The sequence below is a fragment of the Vigna unguiculata genome, chromosome 6, assembly GCF_037176805.1.
Source record: "Vigna unguiculata cultivar grain cowpea cultivar isolate G323 ecotype 2 chromosome 6, ASM3717680v1, whole genome shotgun sequence".
Classification (NCBI taxonomy): Eukaryota; Viridiplantae; Streptophyta; class Magnoliopsida; order Fabales; family Fabaceae; genus Vigna; species Vigna unguiculata.
The window spans coordinates 14161990-14183613 of record NC_140797.1 but is presented as its reverse complement, the minus strand read 5'-3'; the positions used below and the strand labels follow the sequence as shown (position 1 = coordinate 14183613).

At 33.1% G+C, this 21624-nt stretch overlaps 1 protein-coding gene and 1 non-coding gene across 2 annotated transcripts; one reads left to right on the top strand and one right to left on the bottom strand.

Annotated features, from left to right (window-relative positions):
- Positions 1–9988: 9988 nt before the first annotated feature.
- LOC146885539 (uncharacterized) lies at positions 9989–10597 on the top strand. The gene has a single exon (XM_085674979.1). It carries the CDS (start codon positions 9989–9991, stop codon positions 10595–10597), a length of 609 nt encoding a protein of 202 aa, XP_085531105.1.
- Positions 10265–10371, bottom strand: LOC114171173 (small nucleolar RNA R71). Its single transcript, XR_003601371.1, has one exon. It is a non-coding gene; the product is annotated as a small nucleolar RNA R71 (small nucleolar RNA).
- Positions 10598–21624: the final 11027 nt, after the last annotated feature.

Genomic DNA, 21624 nt, shown 5'->3' with positions numbered 1-21624 from the left:
CCAACCTCTACAACCCATTCTCATTCATAACCAAATGTTGAATCCATACCAACTCATCCTTCCCAAAAAGTGAATATATATTTGTATTTCATATCAATACCATGTCTTCTTGATACCAACCATCTCATTTAAATCACATGCCAAGTTCATACCAAACCCATCATCCACAATCCATGAATCACATCACTCATGCATAATCATTTATCTTATGCTTTTAATATAACAATTAGATTCAAGTCAATAATAACCATTCAAGATTAGAGAAACAACCAAACTACAGCGATCTTGCGATAAAAACAACTCTCACTATAGAGCTCTGATTCAAGATCGGACGGTCAAAGTCAAACACTATGTGTTAAGGATCAGCTGTTAAAATATCAGCTCGATCCAATGGTTAACGAAGTAGTAACTTTCATTTTACGAAAAGTGTGCAATGTTGTCAACAACACAAATTCAGTGACCTTGCGATAAAAACTGCTCTCACTACAGAGCTCTGATTAAAGATCCTACCGGTCAAAGTCAAGAATTATGTCTTAAGGATCAGCTGTTAAAATTTCAGCTCAATCCAACGGTTAACATAGTAAAAATCTTCATTTTACGAAAAGTGTGCAGTGCAGAAAAAGAGTAGTGGCACATCAGTCAAACATACTTGCACACCATACACTTTTATTCGACCAACAACCTCGGACTTGCTTGATAATCAAAATACTCTTTTATAGGCTTTTAATTCTTTTTTTTAAAGAAAATTAGAAATAACAAAAAATAAAAAAATTATAAAATCATCTTAAATATTATGTCAAATCTCGGATTTGCTTGATAACTAAATATTTATCATGTAAAATCTTGGGTTCTCTTGATATTATTAATAAAATATACATATACATAAAAATCTAGAAAATTAAAAAAAAACAAAATAATAATATCAAATAACAATTTTTTTATAAAGAACTATGTTATCCCTGATTTTCCAAATGGAAATACGTAGGAGCGAGGTACAATCCTCGTCGGGCCAAAAAAATAAAAAAATAATTTTGTTTGAATCTTTAATATTTTTGTATGTGTTTTTTTATTTTGTTTGATTTTTTGGGGAATAACAAATATTCTAAACATCAAAATTCTACTTTTCATACTTAATTAAAGAAGGAACCGTCTTAAGACGGGCGTTGTGGGGTGCTAATACCTACCCCACACGTAACCGACTTCTGAACCCAAATTTTGTTCCGAAGACCATTGTTTTAAGGTTTTTCTATACTTTTCCATAATAAATTATGGTGGCGACTCCTCTGTACTATTTAAAATTATTTTCATCGTCCCGTCGCGATCTCAGTTGCGACATTTAATAACTAGCTTGGAAAAGCTGGAAAAATCTAAGAAGCACTCTAGGTCCAAAGATGGAACAATCTCTCCCCAATGTGAACATTGCCTAGGACAACTAGAAAAGATAGAGTATTTGATGAAAACTCTCTCAAAATTCATGCTGGAAAGATCAAACCTAGATGTTGTGTCAGGATCTCAAAGGAGTGTACTTAATAAAGAGGGAATAGGTTAAAATGGCAAATTTAATCCATTAGGCACCAGAATTTTTCTAAACATGAGTAAACCAACATCTGTTATTTTCTCCTACTATTCTAAATTTGGTCATGCATCAAATTCCTGCTATTTTAAAAATTGTGGGGTTTCTAAAGGAGAGTACAAATGGGTACCTAAAGGAACACCTCAAACCACTAACATGAAAGGACCCAAGTTCAATTGGGTACCTACATCTTCTCTTTAATCTATGTTTCAGTTGTGTCTGGATGCAAGGAAAACAATGTAGCTTCTATATAATGGATGCTCAAGACACATGAAAGGAGATGTGAAGAACTTCTGCAGGATATCTTACAAAGCCAATTAATAGTCATGTCCCAAGAGGTGATAATAACAAAGGTAAAATTTTAGGCATTGCCAAGGTGAAAAGTTCCTCTTCCATTGTGATCAAGAACAATTGTTGGTTGAAGTACTCCCATATTTTGAATTTACTATATGTTTGTTCATTAAAAAGGAAGTAAAATGTGCATTTTTCATATTTTCGCATCAATTAATCAATTAGAATAACTTCAAATTGATTAAAATGGATTGTTGTTGTGATTGTGTGTTTTGAGGGCTTGATTAAAATTATGTGCCTTGATTGCTACTAAATCACCTTTTGTTGAGATGCATGAGTTGATATTATACTATGTTTTGATAATGTGAGTGAAATTGCGTACCTTTATTGTTATTAAACCACATTTTGCTGATTTATATTATGTGTTTTACTTGCTAGCTAATCCATTAGGTAATTCTCTAATAGATTATCGTTCTCCTGCTATGGCTCATTTGCTTCTGAATAATACATAATTCATTAGATTAGTCATCTACTAGTATTGTAATCCTTAACTGATTGTATGGACTCTGATGTCTTCATACTTTGTACTCTGATACTGCACTACTTAATTGCTCATATGATTTATGCCTGTATGCACTCAAAGATACTATTGTTGGATCTACTCATGCAATCAGTACTTGCTCATTGGTTTATGCTTGTTGTGTGTGTTGTTTATCTTTGTTGCTTGTATTTGGTACTTATGTTTGCCGGTCATACATATCATTTCACATATGCTTAACCCCTACTGCCATGAATAAATTGTTATACTCTATGAGGTGATCTTAAATGTTAATACTCTTTTTGCTAATGTCCAAAGGGGGAGAAAGGTTATTTGTCTTGTCTTTATGTTGCAGGACACATTTTGGCTATCATAAAAAAAAGGGGAGATTGTTGAAAGGGGGAGCTTGTTCAACTCAAGTGAAGATGGTTTTGATGATGTCTAAGGCTATGCATCATGTGCATTAGTAGTTTAGGCTTAGTCCTGATTTTCTATCTTTTGCATTAGGTGTTATAGATCAAGTATTACATGTAAAACAAGTTTGCATCAAATTGTGTCAACCATCAAACTCTTGAATGTGAACTCATGAATAGATTAGCTACTTAACTAATAGATTAGATGAGGGCACTGCACTGATGCAGAGAAAATACACTCACGATAATCTATTAGGTAAATTCCTAATCTATTAGTCACTGCAGCAGAACTCTAGTATAAAATTAGTTTTGAAATCATTTTTAAAGATAGAGAGAAAACTAACTGAATTACTGAATTACGAATTGAGAGACTGCTTTTCTGAGATCTATAGAGTTCTTGTGCATTCTTGAGAGATCATTCAAGTGAACCTTCAGGAAGATTGATGGTGGATTCAACCTTGATGGGTCAAGCTTGGATCTAGGATCAAGTGAAAAATCTACACATCCACTAGGTGTATTCGTTCTTATTCCTTTCTTATTGTATTTTTGTTTACAATTGATTCACTGTGTGAAATGAAGGTCGAGGTGCAATTGTGTGGATGCACTGCATCTAAGGGGAGTTCTTGATTTGTAGATCAAGCTCCTTAGTCTTTAGGGTCTTGAATTATATAGATGCTCTTGTAATTCTTGTATCTCTATTGATTTAGTGAAATCCTCCTAAGTGGGTTGCTTAGGAGAAGACTGGACGTATTGAATCAAACTAGTATAAATTGTTGTGTTCTTTGTTTCTCTCATCTTTTATGCCTTTCTCAATTGCTTTACACATTTCATTAACACAGAACTATAAAACTGATTATTTGGAGTATAAAGATTAAAGAAACTTTCAAGATTCATTTAAAATCAGTAAAAGATTCAATAACCAATTCACCCCTATGTTAGTTGAGTTATATTAGACATATTTGTTTTAACATCATGATCAGAATGAAATTGCAGCACACATGTAATGGCATATTAAACACTGAATAAAACTTTGACACATGTTATGGTGCAATTACGCAATGTCATAAATATTTTTTAAAAGACCTTTTCACACTTAGTGACATAATATGATATATTTCCATGGTTTAATTATATAATATATATGCAAACCAAGAGCAATAGTCAAAACATACATTCAAAAAAAGTCAAATCAAGCATGCATTCTCAAATAAAAATAACCTTTATTTAATTTCTCTTCCCAAATAATTAATTTAAATACAAAATCCTTGGCATTTTATCTCTAACCCTCAACTAGGCAGTTTCAACAATTTTCTTTAAAAAAATATTGAAATTGGTTTTGAATCACCAGAGTGTTGTCAATACAATCTATCTTTCTGTCATCTTGCCACTATTTTCAATACAATCTATCTTTCTGTCATCTTGCCACTATTTTCTTCGAATTTTTTCAAAAGAAAGAAGAAGAAAAAATGAAACATAATCATCCCGGAATTAAGGATAGGGTATAGATAACTTACCTTCATAAGAACACACACGCCGCAAAACAAACAATTCTCTTTAGGTAAGATATTTGTAAAGGAATGAAATACAGTCTTTGGTTTTGGCTTTCCGAAAAAAAAAAGTAATTCACAGTTACCATTGCCGATATGAATGTTTGGCTTGCCTACAATATCACAGGTTTTAAGAAACTGATTTTATGTGACTTTTTTATTTTTTTAATATTTTTTTATATACTTTATGTTACTGCTGGATTTTATAATTAAGAGTTTATTTTTGTCTGATACTATTTTATTTTTGTTTTTTTTCTAAATTATTAATTTACAACTTCTAAATACCTAGTAATATTAAATAATGTTCTTTTAATATTATCCTCAAATATATAAAATTCAACGATTGCTTCGATTAATTTCTCTTTTTTTATTACAGAATGAATAAGTAGAGTGTACAGGCTTCTTCTTCTTCTGTTTTTTAAAGTTGATACATTTTCTTCAATTATTATTATTCACTTTTGCATATTAATGTTCTTTCTTCAACTAAGTTGTAGAGAAAGAAGTTCAATTGTAAAACATTGTTTTGACTATTTGTAAAGCACTGGTATGTATTCATTATAATATAATACATTGGTTTTTTTTTTATATAAATTTTATTTTATTGATAGAATGTTTTATAAATATAATATATATATATATATATATATATATATATGATTAATTAGTTTTCTTAATTGCTCTATGTATCATCAAAAGAAATTCATAAGTACACTAATATTCATTGTGCAACAAACTCAGTCTCTGCGCGAAGGAGTGGTATCGCTGTGTTAGAGAGAATGGATACAGTACTGTGAGAAGTAGAGGAAATTTAATATACTAAAGAGAAGTTAAAAGTTTTGAAAGGAAGGAACAACCATTTTGAAGGGAGGGGAAGAAAGGAAGAACATTCAAGGGAATAGGATCATTTTTTCACTAACATTTTAGTCCAAAAAAGTTCATCCTCATATCAACGTTAATTTACTCATCTCCTTTTCAATTCAATTGAGAGTTCAATTAAGAGTCATGATCTAAAAAAAGCAATTTGAAAGTGCATTTCAGAGAAATTTTTTAGATTCAACAATAAGAATACTTTAGGAAAAAGACAATAAGAATACTTTAGAAAAAGCACAAGGAACGAGAACAGATTGGCAAGTAATAGGTTACACGGTTTTGCTTTCTACTTTGCTACGATGCTCTGTTACATTTTGTGTGGTCATAGAATTGTATGAAATACATATAGAAAGAACAAAATATTGTCATCTTAGGCTTCTAAGTTAATAACCCACAATTAAAAATAAAATTAAACTAGGTTTAAGGAATTTGAAATGGAGAAGACTTAAGAGATGCCGCTGGTTAACGAGGAAGGCAGAATAGTTTTTAGTAATGAAATTAGCAAAAAAACAAACAATTATTACAATAGATAATTTCTCTCATAAAATTTATTAACTAAAGGTTTAAATTTTTTAACAAAGTCACTAATAAAATGGACTCCATTACTATTTGAAGAATAATAAGTATATAATCTTATAATTAAATAATTTTTTTATATAAAATATATATTTTTAAATTGGAAACCATGTGAATTAGAATTTTCAATATTTTATTCCCTAAAACATATTTATTTACATTTTATCTTCAATATTATTTTAATTGATATTTTAAATATTTTTAAATTTCTCTTTTAATATATTAACTCGTTGTTTTTTATCAAATTTCGTATGACTTTAATTCTTTTGTATTACATTTTTATTTCAACATATTAATAAATGTAGAGTTAAAAATTTGATATATGTAAAAATAACTAAAGACAAAAATATTTATTTGAGAAGGTTACACCGTATTACAAAAAAAATAGTACATATAAAAAAACATAAAAATTAAGGAAATTTATTTATTTTATGGACTTTGTTTAAAATTTATGAATGTTATGTATTGTATTTTATTTGAATTTACAATTAAAATATATTTTTAAATATTCACTTTTATTTTATTTTAATACCAGCAGACCCGTGTAAATATTAAAAAATTATGCAAGTACCCGCAAAGTGGATACCCGACAAATATAGATACGAGTACATGGCACATATTTATCCAACGGGTAAGGTATGAGAGAGCTACTACATGTACTTTACCCGCCCGCACCCCGTTGACATCTCTAGTTACAACCGAAAACTTTTCTCATGATCCTTCTTAATTCTTAATTAAAGATTTTATTTCATTTTAACAACTCATTAATAAAAGATTTATTTGCCATTTGAAATAATTTATATAAGCGTATAATTTTATGTTTCAGTAATATTTTTATTATAAATATATTTTTTAAATTACTACTCAATGAAGTATAATTTCTACAGTTTTTCTCTCTAAAAGGTATTTATTTACATTTCTTCTTTATTGTTGTGTTAATTATTTTAATTAATATTTTAAATATTTTAAATTTCTTTTTTCGTATATTAACTCATTGTTTTTCATGAAATCAATGTAATTTTAATACTTTTGTAATACATTCTGTTGAAGAGGAGTTGAAAAATTGTATATAAAAATAACTAAAAATTATATATTTAATTCAAAAGGTAATTTTAATATTATTATTGTGGATTTAAAAAATCATTTTGGAGATGAGTACCATTTGGGTCAAATATGAGAACAAATAATCATGTATGTAATTTAAATTTGAAAAGCCAATTAGGTTTTATTTTTACTTTTTGGTATGGTTTAACCATTATTGTTTATAGTTTTAGGAGTCAAATGAAACTTAAAGATAACATTTTTCTTTATATTCTACTCAAAATTAAGGTTTCCAAAAGTTATGTCATTCTTAATTATATCAGTTATGCATATTAATGTTTTATTTTTTTTCTAAAGTTTAAAATGGTTGTTTTATATCCAAATGTTTGCCCATGTACATGATGATAATCTTTTTATATTTTATAGTATCTGTTACTTAGTTTTTTTTATTATTTGTGTTCTAAATTGATATTCTATCCACTGTTTCTTCTAAAAAAGGATTTATATTTATAGAAAAAAAGAGAGTAATAAATGTGTACCAAACTATAAATAAAGTCAAAATTGACTTGATTTGAATTAAATTTAGCAAATGTATATGATAAAATAATTTAATTTGCTAAAACTTTAATATAATTTGTTAGAAACAAAATTAAATAATAAACTGATTGTAAATGAAATTCTTTGAAAAAAATGAAGTAAAAAATCAAATATATAATAAAATTTTGAAAAGAAATGAAGTTGATGTAGTCCAACATTTTAAGTTTTTCTCTTGACGGAATATATTTTTAAGATTACAAATTCATATATTTCATTCACACCCTTCTCTTATTTAAATACTGTAATGAAAAAAGTGAAAAGTATATAAAGATGGATAAAAAAATAATAGAAAATTTTTAAAAATTCATATTTAAAATTTAACTTAAATGTTTTCAAAACAGTGGAAATCACATATCTTATTCTCAATCCATTTATATTTATTTTCATTACTTTATTTGAACATATATTATAAATTAGAAAAATGTGCTCATCATATTTTTTTTTTGTTTTTTTTACTAGAACATGCATATATGTACATAGTTAAGCAAATTTTAATATTTAAAGGATTTTAAAAATAATTTTTTAAAATATAGATTATATGTTTAATTATGTTAGAATCTATCTATTACAACAGTCTTAATATTTAAAATAATTTTAATTAAAATATTTAAAGTCTTAATATTTTTAATAATATTTAAAGGATTGGCTTCACTTTGAATTTCCTTCTAAAAAACACTTCTTACTTGAATTTTTAAACTTTTAATAAAATCACTACTTAAAAGGACTCAATTGTCATTTGAAGAATCAATCAGTACAAAATTCTTTTATTTATTTTCAATTGTTGGATTGATTTTTTTTTTCAAGGAAGTATAAAAATTCCTAGTGAAATTTTATAAAAATTTTAAAATACAAAACTTATAAAATTAAAAAAATTTAAATTCAAATTCTAATTAGATAATTATTTGTGATTTATTATTGATTTAAATTAAAGTTAATAATTAAAAAAAAAATACTTAGTAATAAAATTTTAGTTTTGAAAATTAGTAATAGATGTGTAGCAAACAATGAATAAAGTCAAAAAATGACTTGATTTGAATTAATTTTAGCAAATGTATATGATAAAATAATTTAATTTGTTAAAATTTTAGTATAATTTGTTAGAAACATAAAATTAAATAATAAACTAATTGTAAGGGAAATTATTTGAAAAAAATGAAGTAAAAAATTAAATATATAATAAAAATTTGAAAAAAAATGAAGTTGATGTAGTCCAACATTTAAAGTTTTCTTTTGACGGAATATATTTTTAAAATTACAAATTCTTTTGACGGAATATATTTTTAAAATTACAAATTCATATATTTCGTTGACATCCCTCTCTTATTTAAATACTGTAATGATCCTTTCTTCAGCTCGAAGTACTCTTGCTCGCCTAAGCTTGGAGATTTTGGGAGAAAAGCTGCAGACTTGCTGGAGCTGTGACCACGAGCTACAGAGTTCACATTTTCTTCTTCTTCTTTTTTAGCTCTTAGGATTTTGATAGCTACCATGAGTGGCTAATCTCTTTCCTTGGGATTGGATGTAATCTACTCGAACTTGGATGTAATCTGGTGATATTTATATATAGCATTTCTGTTTTACTCAATATTGGTATTATTGTTCTACTCCTAATGCTTACTTCTATCTGATCAATAGATGTTTTGATTTTGATTTTTAGATCTGACCAGAAGGTATTTTTGAAAATCTGATTTGAACAATGATACTTGATATACTGTGATGCTAGGAATAGATCTCAATATATCAATTGCTTTTAACACTTGACCGTAATGCTGGATAGTTTGTTGAATATGTGAGGAATCAATATTCCAGGAACTAATCTTATGAATTTTATATGCGAGGGATCGGTATAAATGATTTTTGAGTGTGCATCAATATTGGTATTTTCATATGTTATATATTATATTCATCCAGATTACAGACAAGGGAGATAGATGAAATTCAATCCCAGTTTCTTTTACTGAATTTTTATCTAATTTTCTGCTTTTATTGTATTTGTTTATGCAAATTAGTTTAAACGTCAATGATCTATCAAATTAAAATTTCTGTATATATATGCTGATCGTGGGTTCGACACTCTTACTTCAAATCATTATACTACAGTTGACTTTTGATACGCTTGCCAAGAGACCAACAAGTATTTTTGGCGCCATTGCTGGGGAACGGTGTTCTTTTGAAATTTTTAGTTATCTCATCCAGCTTTGTGTATATTTTTCTTTATTAGATAACTTATTAAATTTTCCCTTTGTACTAATCCTTGCTTGAGTTGTTTTGATTTATGCTCTTAAGAGGTCAGGTTCCTGAAGATCGATTAGCATTTGACCTGGAGATAGAAAAGACAGCTAGAAGGAACAGAGGCAAAAACAAGAAGAAGCAAGGAAAGACAAGGGAAGAATCTTCCTGTACTTCCATCACATCTCAATCAGAAAACATGGAGAATAAAAGACCAGCTCCAGCCAGAAAGACACTTGGAGACTATGCTATGCAACAAGGGCCAAGATATTTTTCTAGCATAGCAATACCACCCACCACCAAAACTTTGTAGATGAAGCCAGTTTTTCTCAGCTTGATCAGTTCTCATCAATTCACTGGAATGGATAATGAAGATCCATATACTCACCTTTCTACATTCTATGAATTGATAGGAACCATGGGCTTTCAAGAAGGAGATCTTGAGCATGTATACATGCGTTTGTTTCCTTTTTCTTTGGCAGGTAAAGCAAAGGAATGGCTTAAGTCACATCCAAATCAGAGTTTGAACAGCTGGAAGGATGTTGAGGAGAAATTCTTGAACATATTCTTTCCACCATCTCGCTATATCAAAGCCAAAGCTGATATTTCAACGTTTAGGCAAGGACCAGATGAGCCATTCTGTGAAGCTTGGGAGCGGTTCAATTCCTTATTGAGGAAATGCCCAAATCACGGATTCGAAGATATTGCTTTGCTGAACATATTTTGTAATGGTCTGAGGCCTGACACCAAAATGATATTAGATACAGCAGCAGGTGGAACAATGATGAGTGTAGATGTGGAGCAAGCAACAAGAATCATTGAGGCATTAGCATTCACAGATCATCAAGCTCAGCATAACAGGCAAACTGTTCAGAGGAAAGGAGTGCTTGATCTTAGTACTACAAATGCGACCTTAGCTTAGAATAAAATTCTGACTCAATAGATTGAAGCATTGACGAAGCAGATGCCTAAATTACCAGAGCAGTTGCAAGTTGTGCAAACTTCTACTAGTCAACAACCTATGAGATGTGACTTTTGTGGAAGAGATCATCCAAATGGTCATTGTTCTTATCAGAGTAGCTCACAAGGAGAAGTTCAATATGTGAGCAACCAAGGAAGACCAGGAAATTTCTCCAACAATAACAACTTTTCACAAGGGTGGAGAAACAATCCAAATCAGAATTTTGGATGGAAGCAAGATGTTGGTCCTTAAAACAGACAACCTCCTTATCAACAACAGCAACAACATTATCCTTCGGTGCATGACAGAACATCTAAACTGGAGGATACTTTAGAAAAGTTTATGCAAGCTTCTTTGACCAATCAGAAAAATACAGAAGCTTCAATCAGAAATCTCGAAACACAGGTTGGACAGTTGGCAAAACAATTATCAGATAAGCAAACAGGTCAATTTTCAGCCAACACAAACTAATCCCAAGGAGCATTGTAAATCTATTACCACCCGAAGTGGTAAAGTTGTGGGAAGAGGGATTGGAGACAACCTGGGTGTAGAGGAGGAGGTGTTGGAGAAAAAAGAGAGAGAATGAAAAAAATGAGTGTGAGGGAGAGGAAGAACAAAATAAAAGAGAGTTTGTAAATAAAAGAGAAGAAAAAGTAGAAAAAAATAAAGGTGAGGAGAAAAAGAGGGAGAAGGGTGAGAAACAGGTACCTCAGTTGAAGGGCCTACCATACCCTCAAAATCCCTCCAAAAAAGACAAGGAAAGGCAGTTTGCAAGATTGATGGACATTTTCAAGCGACTGCAGATTAACATCCCTTTTGTGGAAGCTATGGAGCAGATGCCGACATATGCAAAATTAATGAAAGAGCTCCTAACAAAAAAGAGAAGATTTTCTGAAGAGACAGTGGAGCTTGAAGTAGGGTGCAGTGCCATAATTCAGAAATCATTACCTCAAAAATCCGAAGACCCTGGGAGCTTCACTATTCCAGTTACAATCGGAACATTACCAGTGGGAAAAGCATTGCTTGATCTGGGTGCCAATATAAATTTGATGCCTTTGTCTATGCTACGAAGAATATGAGATCTGGAAGTGAGGCCTACATGGATGACGTTACAACTGAAGTAATGGATATTGAGGAAGACACTAAAGTTCCTCTAATACTGGGAAGACCTTTCATGAAGACGGCCAAGGTCATTATTGACGTTAATGATGGCAAATTGAAGGTCAGGGTACAAGATGATGAAGTCAACTTTAATGTATTTGAAGCAATGCAGCACCCGAAGGACAAGCAACAATGCTTCAGGATGGATGTGATAAATGAAATTTTTTTGTCATCCAGGAAGCAATTGACTGATGAAGAAAAGCCCATTGGAAAAAGCTTTGATTGATGTTTGTGATGATCTGGAGGATGATGAAGAAAATAAAGTTGATGAATACTTAACACATCTAAATTCAGCAAAAGAAATTGCATCAAATGAAATACAACTTGAGAAATTGCACCAAGAAAATAGAACTGAAAGTCAGAAGCTGGAGCTAAAGGTATTACCTCCTCATTTAAAATATGTTTTTCTTGTAGATGGAGGTGACAAACCAGTGGTGATTAGTAGTGCTTTAACGGCTTCTGAAGAGGAAAAGCTGATTTCAGTTCTTAAGGCCAATGAGGGTGCAATAGGTTGGACTTTATTTGATCTTAAAGGAATTAGTCCATCCTACTGTATGCACAAAATTCATATGGAGCAAGACTACAAGCCTGTAGCACAGCCTCAGCGGCGATTGAATCCAACCACGAAAGAGGTGGTCAAGAAAGAAGTAATGAAGTTACTTGATGCAAGTATGATCTATCCAATTTCCGACAGTGCCTGGGTCAGCCTGGTCCAGGTAGTTCCAAAAAAGGGAGGTATGACTGTTATTTGTAATGATAAAAATAAATTAATTCCTACTAGAACAGTCACAGGTTGGAGAATGTGTATAGATTATAGAAAATTAAATCAGGCCACTAGGAAAGATCATTTTCCTTTGCCTTTCATGGATCAAATGCTAGAAAGGTTAGTAGGGCAAGCATTCTATTGTTTTCTGGATGGATATTCTGGTTATAATCAAATTGCAGTGGATCCAGAAGACCAAGAAAAAACTGCCTTTATTTGTCCCTTTGGTGTGTTTGCTTACAGGAAAATGTCGTTTGGATTGTGTAACGCACCAGCAACTTTTCAACAATGCATGCTTGTAATTTTCTCGGACTTGGTGGAAAAATGCATAGAAGTCCTTATGGATGACTTCTCTATATTTGGGGCTTCGTTTGATCAATGCCTGGAAAACTTAAACACCATACTGAAGCAGTGTGCTGATACCAATCTGGTTTTGAATTAGGAAAAATGCCATTTTATGGTAACTGAAGGTGTGGTGCTGGGCCACAAAATCTCTGCTAAAGGTATTGAAGTCGACAAAGCTAAAGTGGTGATCATTGAAAAGCTGCCACCACCCAAAAAAGTGAAGGGTATCAGGAGTTTTCTAGGCCATGTTGGGTTCTACAGATGATTCATCAAAGATTTCTCCAGAATTGCCAAACCACTCAGCAATCTTCTCAACAAGGATACACCCTTTAATTTTGATGTTGAATGTTTGCATGCATTTGAATTGTTAAAACAAAAATTGGTTTCAGCTCCTGTGATAATTGCTCCTAATTGGAATTTAGGTTTTGAGTTAATATGTGATGCAAGTGACTATGCCATAGGAGCAGTTTTAGGATAGAGAAAATCCAAAGTTTTCCATGCTATACACTATGCTAGAAAAGTCCTTAATGAAGCTCAAATTAATTATGCAACAACTGAAAAGGAATTGCTAGCTATAGTTTATGCATTGGAAAAATTTAGAGCATATTTGATTGGTTCATCTGTCACTGTATATACTGATAATGCTGCAATTAAATATTTGTTAACCAAATCTGATTCAAAACCAAGACTAATTAGATGGATCTTATTGTTGCAGGAATTTGATTTGGTGATCAAGGACAAAAAGGGAAGTGAAAACTTTGTAGCTGATCATTTGTCTAGATTGGTGAATACTGAGGTGACCAACACTCAATCAGAGGTGTAGGAGGAGTTTCCTGATGAAAAATTGATGATGGTGCAAGAAAGGCCATGGTTTGCTGACATGGCCAATTTCAAAGCTGCAGGGGTCATACCTGAAGATTTTAATTGGCACCAGAAGAAGAAATTCCTAAAAGATGCACACCAATATGTGTGGGATGATCCTCATCTATTCAAAATTGGAGTTGATCAACTGTTGAGAAGGTGTGTATCCAATGATGAGGCAAAGAGCATTTTGTGGCACTGTCATAGTTCCCCAAATGGAGGGCATTTTAATGGAGAGAGGACAGCTACAAAAGTCCTCCAATTTGAATTTTATTGGCCCACCTTATTCAAAGACGCACACAAATATGTGCAACACTACAATAGCTGTCAGAGAATGGGGGAATCTCAAAACGACATGAAATGCCACTAAATATCATTTTAGAGGTTGAGGCCTTTGATTGTTGGGGAATTGACTTTGTGGGACCACTGCCATCTTCTTTCTCAAATGAATACATTTTGGTGGCAGTTGATTATGTGACAAAGTGGGTTGAAGCAGTAGCAGCTCCTAAGGCCGATGCCAAAACTGTAATCAAATTTCACAAGCGGAACATATTTTGCAGGTTTGGTACTCCAAGAGTGTTTATTAGTGATAGTGGTTCACACTTTTGCAATGCTCAACTTGAGAAATGTTTGGAACATTATGGAGTGCGACATAAAATTGCATCACCTTATCATCCACAGACCAATGCACAAGCGGAGGTGTCAAACAGAGAAATCAAGCATATTCTAGAGAAGACACTGGCATCTTCAAGAAAAGATTGGTCAATGAAGTTGGATGACGCACTTTGGGCCTACAGAACTGCTTATAAGTCTCCCACAGGTTTATCCCCATTCCAGCTGGTATATGGTAAGTCATGTCACTTACCGGTTGAATTGGAACACAAGGCATTTTGGGCCTTGAAATTTTTGAATTTTGATCCAAAGGCAGCAGCAGAAAAGAGAAAACTACAGCTGCAAGAATTGGAGGAAATGAGACTCAGCGCCTATGAGTCCTCTAAGCTCTACAAGGAAAAGATGAAGGCTTATCATGACAAGAAAATTCTCAAAAGAGAATTTTATCCTGGCCAATCAGTACTATTGTTCAACTCCAGGTTGAGATTATTCCCTGAAAAGCTAAAATCAAAGTGGTCAGGACCATTTCTTGTCAAAGATGTGAAACCCTATGGAGCCATTGAGCCAGAGGATCCTGAATCCAAAAGGAGCTGGGTTGTAAACGGGCAAAGGTTGAAGCCCTATCTTAGTGGTGAGATTGATAGGCTCGCCACAATCATTCAACTTGATGAACCTTAAATGAAACAGGCGTCAGGCTCGTGACGTTAAACAAGCGCTTCCTGGGAGGCAACCTAGTGTTTTAATTATGTTTTTGCACTTTAATTTCATCTTGTGTGATTAAATGTGTTTGTGTATATAACTATGTGTTTGTGTTTAAAGTTCGATGTTTGTGTGTAAAAAGGTGAATTTTAGCATCCAATCATCTCAATGAGGCAAACCATGCACTTTTAGTGTTTTCAAACAAAACTGGTATTTTAAGCATAGGAATGAGTTTTGGTGCCAGAATTGAGATCATCAAATGCTAAAATTGCCTTGTTTTGGCCAAATTGTGAAATTTGAATTTGAAAGCTTGATTTTGAGTTTGTTGATGTGAAACGTTTTGGAATGATAAAGAATTGATTGAAGTATGGTTTGATGTGTGTTTCTGAGTTAATTGGACTGAAAAGATCATGAATTGAGTGGGGGAAAGTTGAACAAAATTTTGGAAAGTGGCAAAATCAGGGTGTGTCAAAACTGCACGAAAATCTCGCCCAAGCTAAACATGTCTCGCATGGGCGAGATATGCAGAACCTGAGCTAAACATTTTTTCTAATATACTCGCTTAAGCGAGTAGTGCCTCGCTTGGGCGAGAATGCCCTGTGCCAAAACATTTTTGGGCGAAACAGCCTCGCCTGCGCGAGAGTTTTAAAGGCTTTTTCACGCATATCTCGCTTGAGCGAGAAATTGCGTTTAAGTGGGTAGCAGGGGCTGAACTTCTCAGTTTTCTTTCCCCCAAACCCTCGCTCCCAACTCTCGCTCACATTCTTCCTTCTCAGTTTTGAGTGCACCATTCACTCACTGAATTCTTTGAATTTTAACTCACAAATTTCGTCTCCCTTTGCTAATTTTTGTACAAAGGTAAGTTTTACTTCTCATTCTCTTCAATTTCACCAAGCATAGTCACGATTTTGCATACTCCAAATCCTAGGAGAGTGCCCATGTTCTGTTTGCTGCATTTTATGTTTATGTTGTGAGAATTAATATGAATTGATGTTGTAACAGAATAATGTGGGTTGTTTATGCACGAATTGGTTCAAAAATTTCATATTTTAAGAGTGCATCCAAGTTGTTTGATGAAATGCTTGACTTAATTTTGTTCTTGGTTGGTCATTTAAGTTTGTAAAAGCTTACTTGGCATGTGTTTGGTGGGTTACTTTTCATCCTTGCAGGTCAATGGCTAGAACAAAGACAACATCTAGACTTCCCGCTACTGAAGCCAACAAAGGGAAGAGGAGAAGACGTGCAAGTAGCTCTTCTCCTGAAAGGCCAATAAGCAACCATTTTAGGGACCCCGAAAGAGAAGAACGGTATGAGAAGATAAAGAACTGGGTCTTTATCAAAGAAAGAAAAGTGGTCCTACTTCCGGACGAATATGACCCATTTTTGAATGGCCTTATCAGGAGGAATTGGATGAAGTTGGCTGACCCGCTTCCCAAATTTGACCCAGAAATTGTCAGAGAATTCTATGCAAATGCTTATTCTGAGGACAATCCTGGTGAAAAGAGATCTAAAGTTAGGGGGAGGTGGGTAAATTATGATCGAGGAGCCATCAGTGAATTCCTTGGTAATCCACTACCTCTAGAACCAGGGCAACGCTATGACTTCACAAGGAGAAGAAGGAGTCATGAACCTTATGATGAAAATGAAGTGGCACTCCTTATATGCACTGCCAACCGATCTTATCAAGTCGGACCCACTGGAAATCCTCTCAGAGTTCTAAGAGGAGATATGAAAACCTTAGCCCAAGTCTGGACCACATTCTTACTTGCAAACATAGTGCCCATTGGCCACGTGTCAAACTTGAACGTCCCTAGATGTCATCTCCTTTATTGCATAATGAGGGAGGATCTGACTGTTGACGTCGCCACAATTATCTCTGAAGAAATCCACAAATTTGTGAGATACGAAGTCAACACTAGGAATGACAAGGCAAAATGTGCTTTGGGTTTTCCGGCTTTGATCACAGCTCTTTGCCAAGATCAAAGGGTGAAGGTAGAGTTAACTAAAAAGATACGACCTTTAATTACCAAGAGATTCATTGAACACTTTTGTACCCACCCAGAGGACTTGGAGCAGCTAGAAGAGCCCCAGCTGGACCAACAAGCTGAAGACCAACCAGCAATGGAAGAACAACAAACAGGGCCCACATAGCAACCTCAGCTCAACATGAATAATGAATTGCTTAAGCAGATGAGATATCTGAGGTTGCAGATGGAGCACACTTACCAGCAAAATGCTTCCATTCATAGAGGACAATTCCACCTTCAGGAGTACCTCTATCAGAATGTCCGCGGACCATACCCAGGCATGACTCCACCAGAATTCTTCACTTATCTACAGTGGCCTGGGGACAGTCCTATTTTCCCAGGGGGAAGTGGACCTGCTGCAGGTGAGGGACCATTAGGAGCTGCTGACACAGATCGAGCAGACATTGAGGATGAGATTGATTTTGGAGGAGATTGATTCACAGCATCATTCCACCATTCAAAACTCTATAAATACGGTTTCATTATTCTTTTTCTTTTAATATTTAGCAGTATTTATGTAATTACTACTATTTTGCTTTAGTTGTTTTGGCTAGAATGCTATATTATCTAGTTAATTAACTGTTTAACTTTACCTTTTGGCTTAGTATTTTGTGCATAATACTTAGAGACAACTAAAATTTTTTGGGAATCATTTTGAAAATCTTTCTTGAGAAAATTGGTTAAAGAGAAATCTGATTTCAGTAAGTATCCTGAGTCTAGAACAATTGAGTGAACTGAACACAGAGGTGAAAAAGGAAGATTTTGGTTGAATTCATAATTAAACAGGATTAGGCTATTAGTGCTACATAGTTAGTCAAGATAATCAGTTGTAACAACAAGTGAGATACCAAGGAAATAAACCAGAAAACCCAATGAGTGTGTGAATCCTTAAACAGCTTGAGTGTTTCCACTGTTTGTTGACAAATTGATATTGCTTGAGTTTTCATTTGATAACATCACATTTGAAGCATGGAAATGATTAAGGCAATTTTGTTGAATTTATAACTCAGTGCCAAATAGCCAACCTGTAAATAATCATCTTTTGTTGATAGCCCATTTGAGAGCCTAATTGTTTGAATTATGCACCTTAACCTTAACTTGAATTATTATCACTTCCCTTTGCACACTTAGGGATACAGAGCATAGGTGCATTTTTCAACTGTTGGTTGGTAGAATTGCACTTAAGGAAGAAAAGGGCTGAGTATCATAATTCACTCTTTAGTATTGTGTAGGAATGTATATATTTACTCAAAAAAAAGGGAAAGAAAAGGAAAGAACAAAAAGAGATAAGAGTGAATTATGAATGAAAAAGAAACTTGGTGTATTGAGGTTTGAATTGTGAGGAATGGAGAGCAGAATTAGGTTTGAATTGTAACTATGCTCTCTTTTCTAAGTTGTGCTTTTGTGATCTTGGAAAACCATTATTCTTGAAAGCCTAGCCTCATTACAACCTTGAAAAGACCTTAAGATCCATGTTGAATATGTGTTTGTGGTTGAATTGAAAATTACTAGCAATTTTGATTTGTTGAAATCCAGTGGAAAATGAGAGAGACACATGCCTGTGACATTTAAGAGATAATTTCCTTGGTTAGAATCACTTGTTCTTACAATTAGTTTTCCTGAAAAATTGGCTGCACTCTTATCCTACTGTTGTTTGATAATTGGATTCACCATTTGCTTCTGATTTTGAATCTATGGTTTAGAATGCAAAAGTTGTCTGGCAAGGAACTGTGAAAATGATTTCTCAATAACCAATTTCAGTTTTAGTTTTGAATGGCTATTGATCTTGTTACTTTGCTTGAGGACAAGCAAAATGCTAGGTTGGGGGGAGTTGATAAGTGCCAAAATTCAGTAAAAATTCATAACAAACTCTGGCACTTATGTTTTAAATTTGTGTTCATTTCATATTGATTCTCCCTAAATCTAAGTTTCAATCACATGCTTCCAAGTTTTGATTTAAAGAAATCATTTGATCCTATTTTGTGTGTTTTTCAGGAAAGATTAAAGAGAACTCAAGAAGAGTGAAGGAGAAAGCAAGAAACAAAGAAAATAGGGAAGGAATGTTGTCAAGGTCGCTCAAACCAAAGCATTCTCGCCTAAGCTAAAGCCAATGCCGCCATTCTCGCTTAAGCGACGCAGACTCTCGCTTAAGCGAGAGTTCGCGCAGTGGAGACCCTCTCTTGCTGCCATTCTCGCCCAGGCGAGCCCAGATGCTGCCAATCTCGCCTAAGCGAGATCCTTTCTTCAGCTCGAAGTACTCTTGCACGTCTCACCCAAGCGAGAAGCTTTCTTTAGCATGAAGAATGTTGTCTCGCTCAAGCGAGACTCACATCGCTTGAGCGAGACCTTCGTGGGTATAAATTCTCCCTGCATCAGAAAGTGAAATCAGCTTGGAGATTTTGGGAGAAAAGTTGCAGACTTGCTGGAGCTGTGACCACGAGCTACAGAGTTCACATTTTCTTCTTCTTCTTCTTTAGCTCTTAGGATTTTGATAGCTACCATGAGTGGCTAATCTCTTTCCTTGGGATTGGATGTAATCTACTCGAACTTGGATGTAATCTGGTGATATTTATATATAGCATTTATGTTTTACTCAATATTGGTATTATTGTTCTACTCTTAATGCTTACTTCTATCTGATCAATAGATGTTTTGATTTTGATTTTTAGATCTGACCGGAAGGTATTTTTGAAAATCTGATTTGAACAATGATACTTGATATACTTTGATGCTAGGAACAGATCTCAATATATCATTTGCTTTTAACACTTGACTGTAATGCTGGATAGTTTGTTGAATATGTGAGGAATCAATATTCAGGGAACTAATCTTATGAATTTTATACGTGAGGGATCAGTATAAATGATTTTCGAGTGTGCATCAATATTGGTATTTTCATATGTTATATATTATATTCATCCAGATTACAGACAAGGGAGATACATGAAATTCAATCCCAGTTTCTTTTACTGAATTTTTATCTAATTTTCTGCTTTTAGTGTATTTTTTTATGCAAATTAGTTTAAACGTCAAATTAGTTTAAACGTCAATGATCTATCAAATTAAAATTTCTGTATATATATGCTGATCGAGATAATTAATTATTTTAACTGAATTCGTTCCTCTTGGGTTCGACACTCTTACTTCAAATCATTATACTACAGTTGACTTTTGGTACGCTTGCCAAGAGACCAACAACAACTGCCACTCGAGATGTAGGGAAATATTCCTGAAGAAAAATTCTTTCCATAGTTGCCCAATTAGTGATTCTCAACGAAAGGTAGTACCACCAATCTTGTGTCGCTCCTTGAAGAGTAAAAGGAAAAGCTCTCATTTTGAGAGTTTCTAACGCGATCGTGGGAGATCTAAAGTTTTCACAAATCATATGGAATTGCCTCAGGTGTTTGTGTGGATTCTCTCCTGATAACCCATGAAATTGTGGCAAGGCTTTTAGAAGGTCAGTCTTGAGCTCACACTACTCTTTTGGGTATTGGATGTTGTTGTTGATGATGGGATTGTTGGATGTGGCCAACTGTCTGATGGTTCTTTCCTCCATTATGTTTGGATATGGATTTGATGAAAGATCAAAGGATATATTTGTGAATGGAGGGGAAAAATTTGTTGTTTCTGTAGTAGCTTCAGATGTAGAAGGTGTTCTCTCAGTAGAACACTTAAATTGAAGTCTTTTACGTGCTTTGCGCAAGCTCCGTTCAAGTTCCGGATCCAATTGATAGATTTTACCCGGGTTGGCTCGGGTCATGCACTATGCAGTCCACCTGAAAGTGTTCCTTTGTTTTTTTTTTCCTATTCTTGTTTTGCAGAAAGATTTCAAGAAAGAAATAAGTTAAGATGTCATTGGGTCTACTCCCAGGAAAGAGAGGTGCGTCACAGTGGACAACTTAAATACCAAGTCTTTCCTAGACAGAGTTTTCCAAACTAGTCTCAAAAAATTTCTTAAAAGAAATTCTTAATCAAAACAAAAATAGAACTTTGCTTGAAATATATAAAAAGAAAACTAAAGACTACAAAAAAAACACAAACTCTATTAAACGTATATGCGTAAAAAAAAATAAAAAAAATAATTAAATAAAATAAGACAAACGTAAAATGAATGAATAAGAATCAAAATAAAAAAAATACTAGTCTTAATCATGTCTATTCTTTTAGACCTTATATCTAGTAAAAAGTTAATTAATCAAAGTAACTTCTCAATTATTAGCAAAAACTTTTGTAATCATATGAAAGTTTCTAAAAATTAATCAAAGTAACTTCTTAATTAAAATTCAAAAACCCATAGACTCATATGATTGTTATGTTCTTTAGATTTAACACTATGCTAACTTGCTATATTGTAAAAATCATTGCTTTAACTAGATTAAGAACTAAAAGACATAGATAAAATATAAATCTAAACAAGAATCAAAAGAACAAATAAATTAATTCATCTAACCTCAGAATCCAATTAAGAAATTACAGTGGAATCAACCTTAAAAGCTTAGCCCTCCATGGCTTTGATGAAA